This window comes from Gracilinanus agilis, chromosome X (genome assembly GCF_016433145.1).
Source record: "Gracilinanus agilis isolate LMUSP501 chromosome X, AgileGrace, whole genome shotgun sequence".
NCBI lineage: Eukaryota > Metazoa > Chordata > Mammalia > Didelphimorphia > Didelphidae > Gracilinanus > Gracilinanus agilis.
The window spans coordinates 53,858,141-53,875,909 of NC_058136.1; the positions used below are offsets into that span (position 1 = coordinate 53,858,141).

Below are 17,769 nucleotides of genomic sequence, written 5' to 3' on the forward strand. Positions count from 1 at the left end.
AAAGAAAGAAAGAAAGAAAGAAAGAAAGAAAGAAAGATACAGAAAGGTAGATAGACAGACAGATAGATAGGCGGGCAGACAGATATATAAATAGACACAGACAGAGAGACAGGCAGACAGACAGACAGATAGATACAAAGATAGATAGAGGGATCAACACATCAATAGAAAGACAGGCAGACAGACACAGACAGACAGACGGATGGATGGATGGATAGATGGACCAATGGACAAACAGAAAGACAGGCAGACAGACAGTTAGACACACAGACAGACAGCCTTAAAACTGATAGATACACAGAGAGATCGATACATTGATAGAATGACAGATAGCGAGATAGGCAGAAGACAGATGGATGGATGGACCAATGGGCAAACAGACAGGCAGGCAGACAGACAGACACACAGACACACACACACAGACTGCCATAAAACTGATAGACAGAGAGATCGATAAATTGATAGAATGACAGGCAGCTAGATAGAGATTGATAGATCAATAGACAGAATGATAGCGAGACAGAGGGACAGAAAGACGGACAGATGGACAGACAGAGATAGACAGATGGACAGACAGATGGACTCAGATAGACAGACAGATGGTGGGATGGACAGTCAGACTGAGAGATACACAGAAAGTCAGGCAGATAGATACATAGATAGACAGGAACACAGACAAAGACAGACATATAGAGACACAGATAGACAGAAAAATAGAGAGATAAATTGATAGACAGAATGGCAAATAGAGAGATAGACACAGAAGACAAATGGACAGATGGTTGGACAGACAGACAGAAAGAGAGATAGACATAGATAGATAGATAGATAGATAGATAGACAGACACACAGACAGACACGGACACAAAGACAGAGAAATCGATAGATTGATAGAATGACAGATAGATTGACAGACACAGACAGATGGAGAGATAGATCAATAGACATCAATAAATATACATAGACATAGATCAACAGATAGACATATGGGCACACAGATAGAGCATATAGTTAGCACTTACTATGTGCCCAGCTTTGTGCCAAGTAAAGCCAGGGAATATAAATAAGTGTAAGCAAAAAGAAAGAAGGTCCTGCCTTCATGCCTTACATTCTATTGTAAGAAATAACAGAAAGGATGGCTGAAAAGTAGAGGGCAGGAAGGAGAAAATACTGGAGAAGTCTAGAGAGACAGAAGTAGAGCTGGGGATTGGGCAGTGAGCTTGTCTCTCTGGGGCATTTCCTCAATTGGAGATTCAGGGTAGAAACTCCGTCACCAGTCAGAGGCTGGAGGGTACAGGCTGCAGGGACATGGGAGAGAAGTGAGGAGGGTTGGTCCTGACTTCTGCCTCTTAGCATCCCTAGCTTCCTTCCAGACTTGGTTCATGTGCCGTCTCCTAGAGAAGAAAAGCCCCTACATTGTTAATGTTTGCTCCTGCCTCCTCAGACCATCATCCTAGCACGATTATAGACTGGTAACCCTTGAGGGCAGGGCATTTTCTGATTCCGTGTGCTTTCCTATCCCTCCCAGAGAAGGTGCTTAAATAAATGCTTGTGGGATTGGCTCAAATTGATGCCCTTTGTGCTAAGATCCAATGTAGTGAAAGCACCATGTGGCCATAGTTCTCATATGAAAGAAGTTAGAAAAGATAGGGAGAGCTGTCCCAGGGTAAACGGGAATCACTTCACTTCTCTCTTGCCCTCTCTTTGTCAGCCCCTGTGTCTCTCTAAATGATGCCTTTATTTCTCCTGTTCCGCCTATCACACTGGTTTAGAGGAACAGTAGGATGGGGATGGGGTTGGGGGTGGGTGGGGTTAATCCCCTTTCCTCCACAGAGATCATCACCCCACACGAAGAGCTTGCTTCTCCACCTTTGTAAGGAAGGGTCCCCTCTGAACCCCAGCAGAAAGGAATGGTGATTCCTGGGGCCCTAGAGGTTCCCCAACCTTCCTATTTGGAGGCTGTAGGGGAAGGCAGATGCCTGCCAGAGAGGAGCAGGGATGGAAGGAAGGAGGGCTCTTGGGGGAGAGGGCTAATGAGATGGGCAGATAGAGGCTTTGGATGGGGCCCAGCAAGCATAGGCCACACTCTCAAAGTGTTCTGTGGCTTGCAATGTCTGCCCTGGTGAGGGCTGGAGCTGGGACTGGTGGAAGGGGGAGGAGAGGGGTGCAGAAGGAACTGGGCCCAACCAATGAACCTAGGCAAACTGCCAGAGAAGAGTCAATAACAAACTGCTCCCCACCCCAGCCCCCCAGGAGTGAGATCCAGCAGCCCTGCCGCTGCCCCAGCCCCTGAGCACATGCTAAACTTTTCCACATGCCCTTAGCTTCTGGTGGAGGTCTTTGGCAGGAGCCTTGATGTGTCTGGGCCAGCTGTGTCCAGCACTCAAACAAATATGCAAGCTTCTTCCCCTCCCTGCCTTAACCTGGCTCCGGCTAAGGGGTGCAGGAGGGGGAATAGGGCAAGCCAGCAGGACACAAGGTCTGCCTTCAACCTGATTAACAACTCAGAGCTGCTGACTTACCCACAGGGGTCCTAAGGTTCCAGGATTGTAGGCTCAGAGCTGGAAGGGACCTTCAAAGTCCTTAAGTCCAAGCCCCTCATCTTCTAGAGGCGGGAACTGAGGCCCGGAGAGGGGGAAGTTATTTGTCCACAGTCTCCCAGGTAACTGTGGCAGAGCTGGGATTTGAACCAACAACCTCCGTCTCCAAGTAGAGAAGTCATTCTTCCTCACTAAGCTGCCCTTCCCTGGGTCTCCTACCCACTGATGAGACAGTTAGGAGGTGAAAACCCCAGCAGGAGCCCCAAACTCAGTAAGGTTCTTTCCCTTTTCCTTTCCAACAGGGGTGGCCTGAATGCTAGGCCTGGCCCTGGGCCTTAGACCTTTCTAAGGATCTTACACAAGCCTGATTCCTCCTCTCCTCCCCCAGCCAGCTGGGGGTGGGGTGCTGCTTCTCAATGCAATCTCTGGATTCACCCAGGAAACCTCATTGCAGGGATACCTCACCCTCCCCAAGACCAAGGCCAAAGCTCCAGTTTGGCAGCCCCGGGACCCCCTATACTAAGACTGACCTAGAAGTCTTTATTTACAGCTCCCCTTCCAACAGCCAGTTTAGCTCCCCTCCAGTGGCCTTGCCTATAAATGGAGGTGGCAGTGAAGGCAGGGGAGTAGTGTGGGGACAAGGGTAGGGGTGGCTGAGGGCATAGTCCCAGACTGAATTGAGGGCTCTGCAAAGAATGAATTTCCTTGTGTACAATCATACTCTGAGGGAAAAAAATCAACTGGGGCACAGAGGGGTGGAGGGGTGGAAATATTAGGAAGCCAGGGAGTGCTCGGTTCCTGTTCCTTAGATTCTAATTCCCTTTCACCTCACTTTGTTCTGTCCGAAACACATGGGCTAACAGTCAGGCCAACCCTGGGTTGGCTCCTACGTCTGATACTTACTAGCTGTGTGACCCTGGAGAAGTCTCTTAGCCACTGTCTGCCTCAGTTTCCTCATCTGTAAAATGGAGATAATAAGGAGGTTCTATCTATAGAACCTCCTTCACAGGGCTACTGAGGCAGAGATGATGTAGGCCCAGTGACACTGTGGAAAGAGCAGGACCTCGAGTTACAGGAGCTGGATTCAAATCCTAGCTTGTCTTCTTCCTAGCTGGGGGGCTCTGGGCAAGTCACTGACCCTCTCTGGGTTTCAGCATCCTCATCTATAAAAGGAAAGAGGCAAATGACGGCCTTTGTGGGCCCTTCTAGGCCTACAGCTCCAATTCTAAGATGAGAATTTGTTTGGAGCTCCTGGGGAAGTTTAAGACACTGGACAAGTAATTCATTGTAGCCACACCCTTGTGTAGAGGGAGCCTTTGCTGCCTGGGGGCCCGCTAGGCTGGCCAGAGAGAGGCTACTTGTCTGTGCCAAGTCTCCGGCCAAAGAAGAGCCATGGGAAGGACCTTCTCCTCATTATGGTTCAAGTCCTCATCTGTGAGCTCCAACTGAGAAATCCTTCCAGAGTTTAGCGCTTGTTGGAGGCAGGGCTGGGAAAGCAGCAAGCCTGGGCCCCATTCGCTCCCCAGGAAAGCAAAGCCTGTGATTATTTCTTGTGTTGTCCCCCAGCCCCTGGAATTCAGGAAGGATGTAACATGTTTGCTGGCCTTGGATCCTGAGCAAAAGGAGCCGGTTACAAGGAGGCGCAGGGGGATTCCATTCTTCTTTGGCTGTGTTCACAAGGCCATCGCCCATCTTGCCCCTTTCTAGCCCCTTCAATGGGGAAAGCCTGGGCTCTGGAGGCCAAGCTAAGCTGGAGGGAACAGGCGCTCTACCTCCCTAAGGGTAATTCCTTTATGGTGGGATGGGAGAGGTAGGGCTTAGAGCCCCACCAACATCTGGCCTCTTGGTTGCCAGGAGCTGCATGCATTAAAGGTTAATTCCCAAACCCAAATAGCTGGCTGGGTTCACCAAGAAGAGAGGCGGAGAGGCCCAGGGAGATGAGGCCTCTTCTAAAACGAAGGAAGCCCAAGAAGACGAGATTTCACAATGCCGGCTTTCAATCTGATGCAGTCGCTTGTTTTCCAAGTTGGCCTGGCTTCCCCCCCCCCTCTGCCTGGAACCTGGGGAGCTGGAGAAGCTTCATGACTGAGCCCTGGGCTCCACCCTGGAGCAGGGGGGGGCAGCTGTCCCCTAGAGGGAAACCAGAGTGAGGCATCCGCCTGCGCTTCTCCCTTCTGGAAGGCTCCATTCACTCCTTGAGAACAGCCCCAAGCCTGGAAAAATTGCCTCTCCGGGAAGTGGGGAATTCTTTTCTGACCCTTAACCGGCCAGCTGCCCAGTTCATAAGCCAGAGGGGGTGGGGGCTGGAAGGCAGGCTTCCTGGAACTCTGCTCAGGAAAGTTGTTTCCCAATTAACACTAATTCAAGACCGATTTCCTGCAGCAAACTTAGCAGTCTAGAGAAACCTACTGTTTAGTCTGCTTGAAAGCTGCTGGGCTGCCTTCCACTGGAGTCTGTGCCACACAGAAGGCTGGAGGGTGGCAAGGAAGGGGCGTGCAGCATACTGGAACCCTACCCGTTCCCTTGGTTTGCCACCTTAACAACAAGAGCTGGCATTTTCAGAGCACTCTAAGGGTTTACAAAGCACTTGCCAAACATTATCTCATTTGATCTCTATAACAGCCCAGGGAGGTAGGTGCTATTATTACGCCAACTTTAGGGAGTAAAGTACGGAGGTTAAGTGACTTGCCCAGAGTCACACAGCTGGCATCTGGAGCCATGCTGAAATCCAGGCACTATACCACCTTGTTCACTTTGTCACGAGCATCCTAGTCTTCCCTTTCCCTCCCCACCCCCCTGGGGATGTTTCCTCCTCAACATCTGTCATGTCCATCCCCTTTTCTCTATGTTCTGGACAGTCCAAAGTTCAGGCCCTCATTGCCAGTGTCTTGTACTATGGCAGTAGCTTCCTAAACGATCTCTGTTTCCAGTCTCTCCCCTCATGCACCCAACATCCTAGCCAAACTGGCTGCCCTGACCTGACATTCCATTTCCTACCTCCTTAGCTTTGCCCAAGCTGTCCCTCATGCCTGGCATGCCATCTAGCTTCCACCTCTAGCTTCAGGCTCAGCTCACATCGTAGCCTAAGTAGAACCCATACCCTAGGAGCAGTAGAACAGGGGGGGAACTGCTCAAAGGCCACAGCTACCACTTTGCTAGGGTAGATTTTCAATGACTTCTTGCAGTCAAGTAGGAACAAGTCCTTCATAGTGCCATCGTCTCCTCCCCCTAAGCCAGCTTTCTTGACAAGGGGACAGTTTGCAGCTGATATGTGCCACTGGTGGTGGCCCTTTCACTTTCTAGGACAGCACTTTGCCCACAGAATTCCCAGCTTGCTCATGTCCTCACTTGTGGATGGTCATGTCCTGGACAGAAACCATTGGGTTCTGACCTCATGTTTCTCCATGTTCTCTTCCTTCCAGGTTCAGGTTACTATCCTGATGAAAGCTACAATGAAGTGTCTGTTGAAATGCCCCCTCGGGCCCCTGCTCTGGACTACCGAGGTAATAGCAGCACAGGACCATTGATCACACTTCTTTATATCCTCCAGGCCCCCGTAGGATAATGGCCAGGCACATAAACTAAACACGATGGATATGGGTCACATCAAGGAATGAACCACTTTGGGAGGATGAGCAGGGAGGATGAGGGAGGAGAGCAGCCTGGATGTTGCTGGAGGGTCAGACTGGCCAGGAGCGGAAGATAAGGTTGGGCAGGGAGGCTGGAGCCAGATCACAAAAGGCCTCAAGAGATCTGAGAGGGTAGAACTGCACTGGGTGGAAAGTGGGATGAGATTACTCCTGAACTCTAAACTTCACCTCTCCCAGGGAGAGGAAATTGCCCTTGATGCTGCAGGCAATTCTAGGTTCTTGAATATGACTGGCATGAAAAGAGTGGAATTTTAGAAACACTGGTCCGGCAGCCAGCCGTGCTCTTGGGAAGAAAGACTAATATGAGTGAATCTGAGAAACAAGAAGACAGCTACAAATCCTAAGACCTCCTAAGAGCTAAGCTTTAAGGGCCTGGTCTTCACCATCATTCCCCTTGCCTTGTTGATAGCATCTGACACCTTTTTCTTTCCCCTCCTCTGGGCTTCAAAGGGAAGAATGTCTAGAAAGTGCTTCACAACCCTTAGAAAACCATCTGCATAGGTGTGAGCTGCTCTGATGATAAAGATGAGGAAGAGAAGAACAAACATTTATTAAGTAACGTGCCAGGAACCGTGCCCTTGGCTTTCTGATGCCACAGTATCCTGGTTTTCCTAGCTCCAGAACCATTTCTCTTCTAGCTCCTTAACTCTTTTTCTCATTTCTACCTCATCCCTAACTTTAGAGTTCAAGCCCTTCCCAAGGTTCAGTACTCAGCCTCCAGCCTCCCTATTCTTTCTCCCCCAGAGATCTCTTCCAGTTCCTGCAGCTTCGGCTGTCATCTCTATGGAAGTGCTGCCCAAATCTCCATCTCCAGGCTCCTCCTTCCTTTCTCCTGATTCACAGTCATGCGTCTTCAATGCTTGCTCGATACCTCCACTTGGGTAGCCCACTGGCCCCTCCAAGTGGGGCACATCCAAACTAGGAATCACTGTGTTCCTCATTTTTCTATTTCTGTTAATGGCTCCATCCCATCCCCATTTACCAGGGCTTGAAACATCCTCCATTTGCCTCTCCTCAGTACAGTCAATCAGTCTCTAAGTCCCATTGTTTTTGCCATCCCAGTGGCTCTTGAGTTCTCTGTCCCTTCCTTTCCAACCCCATTGATACCATCCTAGTTTAATGACATGAATACGGCAGTACTCTTCTAGTCAGTCTCACTGTCCCCATCCCCAATCCTTCCGACACACCCAATGAAACATCTTGAACCATCATTTTCATCATCATCTGGCTTCCTCCACTCAAAAATGCTGCCCACTCAAGTCCCTACTCCTAGGTCCCAATGTACCTTCCCAAGCTTATCTCTCATCATCTAGCAGCAGCCAGACTAGCCTTGTCGTTGAGCCCCAAGTGGCCCGTATACCCCTTTCAATGCTACTTAGCTACATGCTCACCATCCTTTGAGACCTCATTCATAGCCCCCATTCTCTGTGAAGCCTTGCTTGACCAGCACAGACCATTGTAGAAAATATAGGTAATGGAGGGCACCAGGGATGTTAAAATATAATCTAATAGTTGTGGGTACACACACTGGGGTGTAGGAGAGACTGGACCAGGATAAGGAGTTCACAGGATTTATCACAGGAATGGCAGTTGGTTGGTCTTAACTGTCACACTGCTCTCCCTAGGCCAGAGTCTAGAAACAAGCAGGCAAGGTAAAAGGGATTTAACAGCTTTAATTATGTTTAACTAAAAGGTGGGAAAGGGATTTCTATACTTAAAATCTAAAGGGCAAAACCACAGGGCAAGGGGAGGACTTATTTCTACACTAATCTAAGTGATCTAACAGGCAGGGCCCAAGAAGCAGTGCAGTCTCTGGGAGCTGATTCAAGCCTGGTGCCAGCCAGAGTTGAACAGCACAGCTATGGATCAGAAGGGTGGCTTTGAGGGCTCTCACAGTTTTCCAAAGATGTTCACAGGATGCCAAAATCCTAGGTGGTCCAAGATACCAAGAAGAGTGAGTGAACTTGAGGTGCTGACCACCAGATCTCAAACTCCTCCTCTGCTTGGTTCTGCTCTGTAGGTCTTCTCCTCTTGCTGGAAATCCACCTCCACTCAGGATCCCAAGGAAATCAGGAAGCAAGGTCTGAGATCTCCCTGGGCTGGCAACAGTTTTTGCCCACCACTAATGGAGTCTCTCTCTCAGGGCACAAGGCACTCCTTCCTGCTCCTTCATTCCATCTTAGAATTCTCCAGCTCCAGCCTGCTAGATGAACCTTAATTCTTAATTAATTACTACCTAATCTTCCTCACAACACCATCTTGGCTTCTTCTTTCTCTGAGCTCCTCCAGTACTTGGCGTCTATGCTCCTCACTAGGCATTTAGCAGCTCCCACCTTCTTTTGCTAACTAGCTTTTTCCTAGGCCTCTCTGCCCCACCCCAGCTAAAGTATTAGGCAATGCATTGTTATAGTTTTCCAGGGCAGTGAAATAAGCACAGTCCTGGATTTGGAGTTAGGAGAGCTGAGTTCAAATCTTAAGCTTACCACCTGTGCAACCAGGAATAAGTCACTTCTTCTCTGTGCCTTCATTCCCTCATCTCTCAAATGAAAGGGTTAGACTAGACAGCTTTGGAGGTTCCTTTCCTCAATCTAGAATTCTCTTAGTACCGGACTTGAAATCAGCAAACTGCCCAGCCTGGACCCTGCCTGGACCCTGCCTCCGACCCTTACTAACTATGTGACCCTAAGCAATTTCCTTACTCTCTAAGCCTTCCAGATTTTTTATCTGTAAAATGGGAATCACAACAGTGTAGTACCTCCCCCTCAGGGCTGTTGTGGGGCTCTGCTGAGATGACACCTGCTTAAACTTGAAAACCGCATCTTAATGTCAGTTATTCTCCTGTTTGTTTCTTTAAGGGTTTATACTTCCCTCTTCCCAGAAACACCTAGAACTCAGTAGATAAGCCCTCTTAACTTTGTGGCTTGACTGATTGGAGGAGTTAGGAAATGGGAAATATCAGGCAATGTCCAGCCAGCGTAACTTTGAGGAGTTTAGTAGTGGCAGGAGGACTGATGATCTAAACTTACCTAGCTGGCTCCCTGGACTGCACTTGGAAATGAGGAGCTCATGTGTATATGGGGCTTTGCAGTCCACAAAGCACTGTCTGCACTACAGCCAGAAGGGAAAGATGTGCCTATAACATGCTCTGAGGATCTCCCTCTCCAGCGAGGCTTGGAGGCCTCCGAGGCTAGACCTCTTTCCCCTAGGCAAAAAGGGATGGAGGCAGGAGGGGTGTTGCTAAATGTTTAGCAACTGTTTGGGGTAGAGGGTGACATTATTCAGTTTAATCTTCATTTTTTAAATATATAACCCTTAACTTCTGCCTTGGAACCAATACTGTGTACTGGTTCCAAGGCAGAAGAGCAGTAAGGGCTGGGCAATGGGGGCTAAGTGACTTGCCCAGGGTCACACAGCTAATAAGTATCTGAGGTCAAATTTGAACTCATGTCCTCCCATATCCAGGCCTGGCTCTCTATCCACTGAGCTACCCAGCTGCCCCCTTTAATCTTCATTATTAATGTTTTCTCCATCACTTTCTTAAGTTGAGATACTCATTAAAGTTTGGATTTGTAGCATTTACTGACTTCAGAGGTATAAATGCTCTCACTAAAAGTGTAACAATCAGTTCTGGCCAGGTCTCTAGTGGGTTCCAACAACCCTCTAGCTAGAGGCGTGGTACACCGGTAAGCTAATGTATAGAACTTTACAGATGTCGGCAGACCTGGTTGTGAGTGAAGGTATTGATGAGCCTTTCGGAGGACCATGGGGATGAACACTGGTAGGGATCTGGTCCATTCCTTTCATTAAATAGTCTGAAGAGGCAAGGTGACTTGCTCAAGGTCATAGAGGTAGTAGATAGGTGACCGAGCTGGGACTAGGATTCATTATTACTAGGCAGCTGGGTAGGGCAGTGGAGAGGACCTTGCTCGTGGAGTCAGGAAGACTTGAGTTCAAATCCAATCTTGGACATTTAACTAGCAAATCACCCTCTGTCTGCCTCAGTTTCTTAATTTGTAAAATGAGGATGACAATAATAGCACCTACTTCTCAGGGTTGTTGTGAAGCTAAAACAAGATATTTGTAAAGCACTTTATAAACTTTAGCACCATATAAAATGCTAGTGATGATGATGATGATGATGATGATGATGATGATGATGATGATGATCCTCATCTGGCTGATGGGAAAACTGGGACTCTCAGAGACTCCCCCAGGGGCACCCGGCTCATGGGTTACTGGCCTGGGGCTTGAACCAGCATTGTCATATGGAACGGAATACAGAAATGGGTTTCTGCCCCAACTTCTAGAAATGACGACAATTCTTGAGATCGATTTCCATCCACTGGAGTTGATGACGAAGCTGTCTGGGTGAAAAGTCATGGCGGAACTGCCCTCTCGCCATCCATCCCTTCCCATTTCCTAACGGGATTTTGCCCCGAGACTCTCTTGACGTGACGGCTCTTGCAATGCAAGGATTCTGCCACGAGATGGGGTCAGCATGCCATGCGCAGAGGTAGAGGGCTAAGGATGCAGCCATGGGCTCAGTTGGCCTGAGCTTCCAAAAGGATGGCTTGACCCCAGTTCATGTTCCGGTCCTCTTGTAGTCAGCATAACTGAACTGACAAAAATCCACAAAATGCTGAATATTTAAATTTGCTCAAAATCCCACAATCTCCAAACCACCTTTCCATGAGTCCTGGGCAGTTGTCTGGGGCTCCGAAACGTTCAATGACTTGCCCAGGGTCATACAGCAAGTGTCAGAGGCGCAGTTTGAAGGCAGGTCTCTATCCACTGCTCCACGCTGAGCCTCTCAATTCTGAATATAACTTTCTGAACTTTTTTAATGGCCAAGATTTAATCAAGAGGAAAAAAAATTTCCAGAACATGCCCTGAGGTCAGTCCATGTACATATAGTTCAATCTCCTGTACTTTGAATATGTTCGGTCAAAAGTTCCCTGAGGTCTTGTCCAATCAGGGGAAGATCAACAGGGAAGCTTGCTGGGCTGCTTATCTCTCGGGGCCAGCTGGTTTCTCTCTTTCAATCCGCTGCCCAGGCTGGGCCAGCTAATCAAAGTGAAGGCCTTGCTCAGCCTTAGGGCAATATGGTGTCCTCTTCGCCTCCTCCCCTGTACTAGCTGGGTGATAATGGCCAAGTAATCTCATCTCTTTGAGCTCCAGTTCCCTCACCTGTCAAATGGGGATAATTAGGTCTGGAGTATATATCTCACAGGGTTATCATCAGGCTCAAATGAAATCATGTCTGCAGTGAGGCACTTTGTACCCCTTGATATGCTCCCCAAATGGCAGTAATTACTATTCGGCAGGTCCTGACACCCAGAGGCCTGGCTTCCCTCCCCTGCCATGCTGTTTTTCTCCACTCGGGAGGTTCTTTTCTACTGGGCTCTTTTCCATTTCCCATCAAATATGGGAATACTTATTTGCTTGAATGAATGAAGCCTTTATTAAGTTAAGCACCTACTATGTGCAAACCACTATGCTGAGTGCTGGGGACACAAAAAGAGAAGTCACACAGTCAGTGCTCTCGAGAAAGGAACTCCCACTCTGCCTAGGGAAGTTTCAGCTACAAGTCCAATGGAAGGTCCCCCAGGCCTTGGGGTGCAGCAGCCATCAAGTGGCTTTAGTGCATTATCTTCTGATGAAATCCTCTCTGTTTCTGTTGTTTAACAGGGGCAAGGACCTTGGTGGCAAGAACTTACTTTTCTTTTCAAGGACTACATGAGGTTAGGCAGAGAATGGAGTGATGGGAAGGAGGTAAAAGGAGAAAATACAGTGTGTAAGCTCACTGGCCATTTAAATCCATCCAAACCCAGCTCGAGGGCCACATTTTGTTTTGTACTTTCCATGGACAGTGTTTGGAAACTGACTTCTAAAAATCAAGCTCATCTGCTACCACCCAGTGATCTATACTTGTACACACCCTTCCTTGACGGATCCTGGCCAGGCAGTCAGCTTGGGTGATGCATCTCGTGTACTACCTTGAAAATGGCTCTGATTTTTCCGAAAGTTCTCTTCCCTCTCCTCACCACTTTAGTTTTTCCGATAGTAAGATATCCTGGTGGGAAAAAACCTAGGCTCCCCAGAACTATTCAGAGGAAAACGGAATAAACCAAGGTCTGTGAAATGCAAGTTTGGCCCTATAAATAAGAAATCTTTTTAAAAATGTAACCATTTTAGATGGCAGAATTGCTAAAATTCATTACACAATATGCAGAACTGAGGGGGAAAGTTCATGTCAAGTTTCTCCACTAGAGTCTCATCTCTCAAATATATAGGGAACTGAGTCAAATTATAAAAATGAGGACCATTCCCCAAATAATAAATGGTCAAAAGATGCGACTAGGCGCTTTTTAAAACTTGTATTTTTTGTGCTTTGGTTTGGGGTTGTTGCTGGGGGGTTTTGGGAATTCAACCTGTGGTTTCTATTTTTGGGTTTTTTTTTTAATTTTAATCCATCTCCACATGAGTTTTCTGAAGTTATATCATCCAAATTGTCTCCCCCCCCTTCTGGAGCTGACAAGCATTTCTATCTGGGTTATACGTGTATTATCACACAAAATATGTTTTGATATTTTTCATTTTTGTAAGTGACTAATCTTAGAAAAATAAAACCCTAAAACACAGACCCAAATAAAAAAATAAAATAAAAATAAAAATAAAAATAAAAAAGGTGATAAATGACAGGCACTTTGTAAAGGAAGACATCAAAGCTCTCCAGAGTCATAGGAGAAAGTGCTCTAAATCATTCACAATTAGAGAAATGAAAATTGCTCTGAGGTCCCACCTCACGCCCATCCAATTGGCCAACATGACAGAAAAAGATCATGACGAATCCTAGCAGGGATGTGGGGAAATAGGGACACTGATGCACTGGTGGTGGAGCTGTGAACTGGTCCAACCATTCTGGAGATCCCTGCTTGCTATTAGGTCTATGCCCCAAGGACATCAACAAGGAAGGAAAAAGGACCCATAGCTACAAAAATATTTCTAGCAGCTCTTTTTGTGGTAGCAAAGAATTGGAAATCGAAGTGATGCCCATCAACTGGGGACTGGCCGAATAAGTCGTGATATATGGTTGTTGCAGGGTACTATTATGTTCTAAGAAGTATTGAAAGGGACAATTTCAGAGAAACCTGGGAAGGCCTATACAACAACTGCAAAGGGAAGGGAGCTAAGAGAACCCTCTACACCAGTGATGGGCCAACTTTTTAAAGAGGGGGCCAAAGGAAAGGGAATGTTCATCTGTCAGTCTGTTTCTAAGGCAACTCTTTCAAAGTTTCACTGTATTGTATCCTACTCGTTTTTTTTTGTTTTTGTTTTTTTTGTTTTTTTGTTTTTTGTTTTTTTTTTTAAACCCTTGTACTTAGGTGTATTGTCTCATAGGTGGAAGATTGGTAAGGGTGGGCAATGGGGGTCAAGTGACTTGCCCAGGGTCACACAGCTGGGAAGTGGCTGAGGTCGGGTTTGAACCTAGGACCTCCCATCTCTAGGGCTGGCTCTCACTCCACTGAGCTACCCAGCTGCCCCCCCCCCCTTTTTTTTTATCCTGGGACTCCATTCTAGGAGCATAGGGCCACAACCAGTAGGCAATGGGTCTCTCAGGGTCAACCAGCTGGGAAGTGTCTGAGGCCGGATTTGAACCTAAGACCTTTTCGTCTCTAGGCCTGGCTCTCAATCCACTGAGCTAGCCCAGCTGCCTATCCTACTCGTTGTACTCATCAGATTAGGAAGAATGTTGCACAGCCAGACAGAACATTTCAGGGAGCCACATCTGGCCTGCAGATCACTGGTGTACATGATAATAGCAATATTATATGATGATCAGCTGTGAAGGACTTAGCTACTCTCAGCAACACGACAATCCTCCCCCCCAACTCCAAAGGAATCATGATGCAAAATGCTAGCCACCTCCAAAGAGTGTGCGAACTCAAGCATTCTTTTTTCCTCTCTTTATTTCTCATGCTTCCCACCCCCCCGGAACATGGCTAATGCAGAAATAAGTTTTGCATGGCTCAATGTGTATAGTGGATATTGTATTTCTTGATTTCTTGATGGGGGGAAGGAAAGGAGAAAATTTGGAACCGAAAATAAAAATGAAATTAAAAAATAAAAACAAATAAAATAAAATTCACAAACACACACACACACACACACACACACACACACACACACACACACACACACACACTCCAGAGTTACCAAGGGGGCTTGAGATAGCTGAGTCCAGAAAGTGTTTATGGGACACCCACACACCCATACTCAGCCCTGAACTGTCCCCTCTTCCCTAACCTGACTTTCTGTTTCTCTAGTGCCTCGATGGTGTTATACTTTGAACATTCAAGATGGAGAAGCCACTTGCTACTCCCCAAGGGGGGGTAACTATCACAGCAGCTTGGGCACCCGGTGTGAGCTGTCCTGTGACCGGGGCTATCGACTGATCGGCCAGAGGTCCGTGAACTGCCTGCCGAGCCGGCGCTGGTCCGGGACAGCCTACTGCAGACGTGAGTGAGCATGTGTTCCAAACCCTCTCAATAAGCCAGCCCATCCCTTCACTCTCCCATCACCCACTGGATTCTGCTGGGCTCCCTGCGAGGCACTCTAGGGGCCTGAAGCCCATGAGGGGCCAGCCTACTGGACAGTCTAGTGCTGCCAGAGTTAGACTCCCTGAGTTTCTCCACACACAAGCAGGGACAGAAACCTCTCCTTCCCTCTAACCCTTGAGGTTAACTGATTGCTGCCAAACTACTCAAGCTACCCTTTCCACGTTTCCCCAAAGAAGACACTGGAGGGGGTGGGCAGAGGAATCAGAGAAAGGAGGTCCTAGACCTGGGGAGATACAAAGGGTGGCATCCCTTCTGTTGAAACAGAAAGCAGCTTCTTCCCTCCAGCTCCTCCCATCCCTGACTCTAGGCAGAGGAATTAGAAAAACCAGAGTCCAAATTCAGACTCAGAGACTTACAAGCTCTCTGACCCTGGGCAAGTCACTTTGCCTGTGTTTTCCTCACCCGTAAAATGGGGATAATAATTGTACCTACCTCCCAGAATTGTTGTGAGGAGCAGATGAGATATAATTTGTAAAGCACTGAGCACAGAGCCTGGGACATTGTAGGTATTTACTAAAAGCTTGTTTCCTTCCTTCCAACCCAGTCCTCCCTCCATATCTCTTTCCAGCAGCCATTCAGCACTCCCTACTGAGCACCATAATAGTAAAAGCTCCCTAAGGGCACATCTGCATCCCTGACTTCAAAGATGTGTCTGTGTAGTTGGCACATTCCTTGTAACTCCTCGACAACTTGGCCATGTGGTCTTGGAAAAGATTCTAGAAGCCCAAAGCCTGGGCTCAAGTGTCCCTGAGCTTCCCTAGGCTAGGGCTTGGGAAATGGGCACACAGTCCTCCTCCAGGCCCTGCCTTAGATGGCACTTCTGCTCAGTTGGCACACCCTCTGAGAAACCCAGAGCCAGTTTGATGTCCCAAAGAGACATCTGGTAGAGGGAGGAGATTCTAGAGGAGGTAGGAGAATACGAATCTCCTAAATCAGGGGTCGGCAACCTTTGTGGCCATGAGAACCATAAACGCCACATTTTTTAAAATGTCATTTCATGAGCGCCGTGCAGTGCTCACAGTGCCGCCCCTATAACAGCGCCTGAAAAAAAATGGACTTTATGGCTCCTGCAGAAAGAGCCATACGTTGCTGACCCCTGGCCTAAATGGTTCTCAAGGAATTTCCAGTGTGGCAGCCAGGCTACAAAGAATTCTTTCCAGAAGTCCTCAGGAATACAGCCCAGCCTTTATCTACAGGTGAATAAACAGACTGAGAGGGCTTTGGTTACTTGCTTGGGAAGTCACAAAGCCAGTGTCAGAGGTGGGATGTGAAGCTCAGCCTTCCTGAACTCCAAGACAGCATTCTAGTCACTCTTTCAGGAGGCTGAAGTAGAGGCTTCAATGCCACAAGTCTGAAGCTCTAGGCTAGGCTGTGGTCTCCTAAACCCAGCAGTGCAAACTGCAGAAAGGGGCTCTCAAAGAAGGAGACCAATCAGAGCTGAAAGGGTAGATAACTGACTCTCACAGAAACTTGGTTCCCTCCCTGGACACCTTTTTCAGTACTGGGCACATATTCATTCATTACTTGTCCATCCACCCAACTTGCTCATTTCTCAGTCTTCCTGACCTCTCTGGAGCCTCTGGCACTACCACCCTCTTCTCCTGAAAACTATCTCGTCTCTAGCTGTTTGTGAAATGGCACTCTTCCTACCTGTACAACTACTCCTTCTCGGTCTCCTTCCTCGCCTGTGACATGGCCACGAATCATGGCTGTCTCCTGAGGCTTTGTCCTGGGCCTTCTTTTCTTCACCCTCTATAACAGAGGTTGGCAAACTTTTTCTGTGCAAAAGAGCCAAGAGTAAATATTTTTAGCTTTGTGGGCTGAGATGAAATCAAGGATAGGTACATATATAAAGAGAGAAAACAAATTCCCATAAATTATTTTTTTCCTTCCTGTGAGCACTGCCACTACTGACAGAAGCCCCCTCGGCTCTCTTGTAGAAGTGAGATGTCCTGTGCTGCCGCTGATCACCAGTGGCACCTACACCTGCACGAATGGCATCCTGCTGGATTCCCGTTGTGACTACAGCTGTGCCAGTGGCTACCACTTGGAAGGTGACCGAAGCCGAATCTGCATGGAGGATGGGCGGTGGAGTGGAGGCGAGCCTGTGTGTGTAGGTAAGTTCCAGTCCCCACACAGTTGTCCTGCCACCCAGCGCTGCCTTGACTTAATCCATGTGTTTATGAATGTCCACTGGAGTAGGAATATCTGCCACCCATGGAATGCACACCCTCAGTAATTGTATAACCTATTTCAGGGGCAGGTATTGCTTCTCCACACACACCCTTACCTTGGGCTAGGCTTCTTCCTTGGATATCTTTGGGCTCCTTCCCTCTTGTATCTGCCCGAGGGAGTAGATTTCCACCCCCACTGGTTCTCTTGCCTATGAGAGGGGACTCAGAAGTTGCTATCTGACTTCAAACCTTGGCAGACATTGATCCTCCCAAGATTCGCTGTCCCCACTCTCGTGAGAAGATGGCTGAGCCAGAAAAGCTGACTGCCAGGGTGTACTGGGACCCACCTGTGGTGAAAGACTCTGCAGATGGCACCATTACCAGGTGGGCACTGAACAGTATCTTTCTCCCATAGCAGCTACTCCCCCACCCCAGCATTCATATGGCAAGAATAAGGCCAAGTTCTGGCCCCCTAATCCTGATCACAGCTTCTTCTCCCTAATGATTATTCTGCTCTGATCCATCCAGGGTGATCCTGCGGGGACCTGAGCCAGGCTCTCGGTTTCCTGAAGGAGAGCATGTAATTCGGTACACCGCCTATGACCGGGCCTACAATCGGGCTAGCTGCAAGTTCATCATCAAGGTTCAAGGTCAGAAAAGATGCACTTCCCTTCTGTTTCCATTTTCGTAGACCAAGCACACATGTACAGGCCAATAGAAAGGGAGACAGAGGAACTCGGTTTGAGTCTTGGCTCTGTTAATTATCACGCAGGGGGACAATGAG

At 48.0% G+C, this 17,769-nt stretch overlaps 1 protein-coding gene across 1 annotated transcript in view; it reads left to right on the forward strand.

The window, feature by feature from the left end:
* SRPX2 (sushi repeat containing protein X-linked 2) overlaps positions 1-17,769 on the forward strand; it is a 34,014-nt gene that overhangs the window by 5,517 nt on the left and 10,728 nt on the right. The window contains exons 2-6 of the mRNA XM_044682832.1: positions 5,963-6,043; positions 14,518-14,709; positions 16,752-16,928; positions 17,243-17,369; positions 17,514-17,635. Of these exons, the coding sequence (XP_044538767.1) occupies positions 5,963-6,043; positions 14,518-14,709; positions 16,752-16,928; positions 17,243-17,369; positions 17,514-17,635 (699 nt within the window). The remainder of the gene's footprint in view (positions 1-5,962; positions 6,044-14,517; positions 14,710-16,751; positions 16,929-17,242; positions 17,370-17,513; positions 17,636-17,769) is intronic.